This window comes from Lethenteron reissneri, chromosome 30 (genome assembly GCF_015708825.2).
Source record: "Lethenteron reissneri isolate LAM-NWPU_2019-01 chromosome 30, ASM1570882v1, whole genome shotgun sequence".
NCBI lineage: Eukaryota > Metazoa > Chordata > Hyperoartia > Petromyzontiformes > Petromyzontidae > Lethenteron > Lethenteron reissneri.
In genome coordinates this window covers 14,205,278-14,211,277 of record NC_083808.1, presented here as the reverse complement: position 1 = coordinate 14,211,277, position 6,000 = coordinate 14,205,278, and the positions used below count along the sequence as shown (strand labels likewise).

The window sequence follows — 6,000 nt, the reverse complement described above, 5'->3', positions numbered from 1 at the left end:
TAACGTTTGCAACTCTTCAACAAATATCAGAACCATAGCAACCCTTAAAAACGTACAAAACCATGTTATGAGCCAGAGCAGTCAATTCATTGGAATAAAAGTCACAACTAATTATTACACCACTCAGAGCAATGTGAGAAAGTTTGTTCAGTTACACCACAGAGACACAGAACCACAAGCACAAAGCAGCCACCCCAGTTGGGCTCTCACGCATTACGCTCTACTGTGCCTCGGCGATTGGAACTGGTAAAATGGCAAATGGCCACATATTCGGCTATTCTGAGCTGGTGGTCTGGACAAGGCTCTTGTGCAAGGCAAATCTCTATGTGCTGTTCAAGCTATGGTGTAACACAAGCTATGATGTGACACAAGCTATGATGTAACACAAGCTATGATGTGACACAAGCTATGATGTGACACAAGCTATGATGTGACACAAGCTATGATGTAACACAATCTATGATGTGACACAAGCTATGATGTGACACAATCTATGATGTGACACAAGCTATGATGTAACACAATCTATGATGTGACACAAGCTATGATGTAACACAATCTATGATGTGACACAAGCTATGATGTGACACAATCTATGATGTGACACAATCTATGATGTGACACAATCTATGATGTAACACAAGCTATGATGTGACACAATCTATGATGTAACACAATCTATGATGTGACACAAGCTATGATGTAACACAATCTATGATGTGACACAAGCTATGATGTAACACAATCTATGATGTGACACAAGCTATGATGTGACACAAGCTATGATGTGACACAATCTATGATGTGACACAAGCTATGATGTAACACAATCTATGATGTGACACAAGCTATGATGTAACACAATCTATGATGTGACACAAGCTATGATGTAACACAATCTATGATGTGACACAAGCTATGATGTAGCACAAGCTATGATGTAACACAATCTATGATGTGACACAAGCTATGATGTAACACAATCTATGATGTGACACAAGCTATGATGTAACACAATCTATGATGTGACACATGCTATGATGTAGCACAAGCTATGTTGTAACACAATCTATGATGTGACACAAGCTATGATGTAACACAATCTATGATGTAACACAATCTATGATGTGACACAAGCTATGATGTAGCACAAGCTATGATGTAACACAATCTACGATGTGACACAAGCTATGATGTAGCACAAGCTATGATGTGACACAAGCTATGATGTAATACAAGCTATGATGTAACACAATCTATGATGTGACACAAGCTATGATGTAGCACAAGCTATGATGTAACACAATATATGATGTGACACAAGCTATGATGTAACACAATCTATGATGTGACACAAGCTATGATGTAACACAATCTATGATGTGACACAAGCTATGATGTAACACAATCTATGATGTGACACAAGCTATGATGTAACACAATCTATGATGTAACACAAGCTATGATGTAGCATAAGCTATGATGTAGCATGAGCTATGGTGTAACACAAGCTATGATGTAACACAAGCTATGGTGTAACACAAACCAATTCCAGTCAACCAAACACAGGTGCCAATTCCCAAACTGTCCAGGTCAGACACAGGATAGGTGGCGACCTATCTCTCACCAGGTGCGATGGTTTGTGCTGTGACTCCATAAGAGTAGAATCTGACATTTACACACCGCACACACGGATACTTATACAACCATATCACTCACGATAATGGTCAGAAGAGAATATTTAAATAATTATGACCCAAATCCAAACAAAAACGGGCATAAATGTGTTGAATCGCTTCACACGCTACGCCAAAACGCAACGACCCCGCTCCCATGGTGCCGTCCGTCCGCGTGGTCTGCGGGGGAGTCCGCGGTGGAGTCCGCGTGGGAGTCCCACTCAGCCGGGCGTCTTCTTGGTCCACGCGTCGCGCCGGCGCTGCACCGCCCTCTCCAGCAGCTCCGACGCCGCGGAGCTCGACGCCTCGGAGCGAGCCGACAACAGCGCGATCCGCTCCTCGGCATCTGAAGCACGGACAACGTCGAACCTTCCTTGAGCACGACTGAACTTCATTTTTTTTGTTTACCAGGTAAGGCCCACTGAGCTATGTAAAGTAGCTATTTTTCGGAAGTGACCTGGCCACAAATGAAAGCTCAACGAAGTCATCTTCTTGGTTCTTTCGGTAAAGTCACGTAGAATGGAAATAATAAAATAATAAAAATAAACAATAAAATAATTCTCACGACGTTTCGGCCACAACGCAAGCAGCCGTCCTCAGGTGAAGAACAGGTCTGTCAAGGAGACATAGTCTGAATGACAACCCCAGGCTTGGAGCGTCTTTTTTAAGCAAAAAATGTAATATGCTTCCAGCTAAACTTTGTTCTCTTACATCACACGGGTATACCCCGTACTATATACTGCTATAGACAAACCCAACATTAAATTATATACTGTATTATTATAATACACCACTCTATACCTTATACATTGTAGAATTGTAATGTATTACTTACTGTTAGTAGCTCAGCTTATTGAAGAGTATATTTAGTATACTGATGATACTATGTAGTTTATACTTTAGTTGTTTACGTGGTGGTTTAGTTACTGCAGATACATACTATTAACATTCCTTCTCTTTATTAATGCTACCCCTACCCCCTCCCTTTGATGCTGCTACTCTTCATTAATGCTACCCCTACCCCCTCCCTTTGATGCTGCTAATCCTGCATAATGCACGGGCATAATGACTTTAAACCCCTCGCCAAACCTCCTACGCATTTCACAAGTAGTACTAATCGCATATCTGCATTTCCCATAAATATGCTAAATTCCAAATGATATGCAAATTATTTTGTCAAGGCGCTCTCCCCTCCTCCATCCCAGCTTAAAAAAGACGCTCCAAGCCTGGGGTTGTCATTCAGACTATGCATTCCTTGACAGACCTGTTCTTCACCTGAGGACGGCTACTTGCGTTGTGGCCGAAACGTCGTGAGAATTATTTTATTATGTTTTATTTTTATTGTTTTATTATTTCCATTCTACGTGACTTTACCGAAAGAACCAAGAAGATGAATCCCTGCAGTCACGAAAGCTTTACATCTAAACTCAACGAAGTCGCTTATCATCACGTAGAAACTTCTAGCGCGTTTTGATTACAAATGTGGAGGGAAAAACCAGAAGAGCCAGAAAAAAATCCATGTGACCACGGGGAGAAAGACATCCAAACTCCAAATATACAAAGTACAGAGTCGAGAACCAACCCACGTGCTCCTGCATACAAGGTGAGGAAGTTCACATCTCGCCACCGTGGCACACGGTCATGAGCGCTGGCAGAACCAAACAGCTGCTGCTCCATGTGAGAAACAACACCTATAAACAGTCAATACCCCCTCCTTTACATATCTGTTCCTCCACATTGAAAGAAAGTAATTTGTACACATCCCATCAGACGAAAGGCCTTCCGGGAATGCATCATGTCAGCAGCATTGGTTTAATGCAAGCAAACTCTGGACCGGTTTCTGCACGCATTATTTCATCAGCAGTCTGGCTCGCTTGGACCCATGCTGGTAAACTGCGAGATGTTTACAGGCAAAGACCCTTCTCATAAACAACACAAAACGATTAGTGTCGTTGTGTAGATTATAAGTAACAAAATAAATAAGCAGACACTTCTCCATGACATGCCTGTCCTTCCACGTACAAATTTCAACGTATTTTTTTACACATTCAGTCATCCATACGGGCTTCTGGGTGTGCATAATTTCAGCAAAAACCAAGTGATAACTGTTGTCATTGTGCCCAGTCATTCCTGCATCAGTGGTAGTTGTTTACAGAGTGGTAATGTTTTAACCCATGGGGTGATATTTAACAAAGCGCATCATAGTGGCCATTAGCTATTGCAACCTGGAGAGCGGTGGTACGGTGGTTCATGCCCTAGTCCAGTGGTTCTCAACCAGGAGTACGCAGACCCCTGGGAGTACGTGGCAATGTCCCGAGGGGTACGTGAGGTGATTTATAAACGTGTGTGCAATTATATCATACACGAGAGTCATTTTGTGACTAATCATGTATGAATCTGCCAATATAAAATAACCACGATACAATTAAAATCCACATGGTACCCTACAACGATATAAAAGACCTTCCTAAACTCATTGACAGGGTGCAGTGAGGGCGATGCTGGCCGTTGCGCTGTAGGTTGTTGTTGGCGCGATGACGGAGAGCCCACCCGGGAGGAGTCTGGCAGGAGCGGAGTGGAGGAGCGGCTCCCGCGCGGGGGAACTGGGCCATGGCTCCTCGCGCAGGGGCAGCGGGTCGAACGTCCTGGTGCCCGCGCACGGTAGCAGGTCCGGCGCTCGCGCTGCGCTCTGTGGGGAGGCAGCGTAGGGGGAGTCACCCGACCGGGTGGGCGCTATCGAGCTGCGCCGTTAAAAGAACGACTCGAAGCAATGCAACCTCTTCCTCCCTCTCCTCATCTCTCTTGACCCTTTGGCTCCGTTTCTCTGTTCCTTTCCCATCCTTCTCTTCCATTCTCTTTCTTGTCTGTTCCCTCCCCTTGTTCCTTATTTTGCTTCCATAAATGATATCGTTGACTCCCATTCCCGTGGCGTGTGCCATACACTACACACTTCATCTACGTCCGGGTGTGACTGACTGCGCGTGTTACTTAAGCAACGTTATCGTTGCATGTAGATTGTGACTGGGTTTTTGTTGATGGATTCGGATGAACCAATATAGGCATTCATCTTGGCAATGTCAATAACATTCCCTGATATCGTGAGAGAAAAGTCAGCGTAGGTTTTTTTGTTTGTTTTACGTCCAATTGTATTTACATTCTTAAGCACACTTTGGGCACGCTCTTCAGAAAGCATGTGGGGTTTGTTTTCTGGAAGGACACAACCCCAGCCAAGCCTGCTGATCGTCGCTCGCAGGACGAGGGCCCGGAGCCCCAGCCCACGCTCCCGGTGGGCCTTGGGCGGCCCTCACCTGCGAGCGAGGCCCTCAGCTGCGTGTGAGGAGGAGCCCTCACCTTTGGGCGAGGTGGAGCCTGCGCTGGCTCCATCGCGATACTTGTGCGGCGAGAACGGTTTTCCCAGTGGCGTCTCCCTCCGCTGGGACCCCAGCCCCTCCTTGGGAGGAGACACCAGCAGGGCACCCCCTGCGGCAGGTGGAAGCGAACGTCACGGGCCCGGTAAACTAACGCCGCTCGACAAGCGCCGATGCTTCACAAAGCCCATGGGCCGACGTCTGTTTACTTATTTATTGCAGTAGATGGATACGCACCATACGTAATGATATCTATTCGTCGCAGGTGGTGCTACTGTATGCGGTAAAATGAGGGTCAATGTGTCTCCAAGCTCACAACAAGAAATTGGAAACATTCATATACATGCTTCATGTACTTACATAATGTGCATGTGTAGTGGTGTTATTTCACGCGGACAACTTCTTATTTTTCTAGATTTGAAGTGTTCGTGACTGCAAGGATCCATACGCTTTGGTTCTTTCGGTAAATAAAATTAAAATGTATTTTTCTTTTATTAAAATTAATTTTTATTTTATTAATAAAATAAAAATGTATTTGTATTTAATTTTCACCTACGTGACTTTACCGAATAAAATTAAAATAAAAAATTATTTTATTTTCACCTACGTGACTTTACCGAAAGAACCAAAGAGTTCTTATTTTCCTCCTATACCACTTTTATTCGAACAGAACTCCTCGCTTTCAACACCACGTAACTCCATCGCAACCTCCGCTCTGCTCGCTTTACTCACTCCACTCTCAGCCTCTCCACTGCTAATCTGCTATCTCTCAGTCTCCTAACCTCTCCACTGCTAGCCTACTCTCACTCTCCTAGCCTCTCCACTGCTAGCCTGATCTCTCTCTCACTCTGCTAGCCTCTCCACTGCTAGCCTATCAGGACACACTCTGCAAGCTTCTCCACTACTAGCCTCTAACTATATACTCTGATAGCTTCTCTACTGCTAGCCTCTCACTA

General features: G+C 44.5%; 1 protein-coding gene across 1 annotated transcript in view; it reads right to left on the bottom strand.

Annotated features, from left to right (window-relative positions):
* Positions 1-1,751: 1,751 nt before the first annotated feature.
* MDM1 (Mdm1 nuclear protein) overlaps positions 1,752-6,000 on the bottom strand; it is a 23,264-nt gene continuing 19,015 nt past the window's right edge. The window contains 3 exon segments of the mRNA XM_061563123.1: positions 1,752-2,022; positions 4,227-4,409; positions 5,046-5,156. Of these exon segments, the coding sequence (XP_061419107.1) occupies positions 1,898-2,022; positions 4,227-4,409; positions 5,046-5,156 (419 nt within the window). The 3' untranslated portion in view covers positions 1,752-1,897.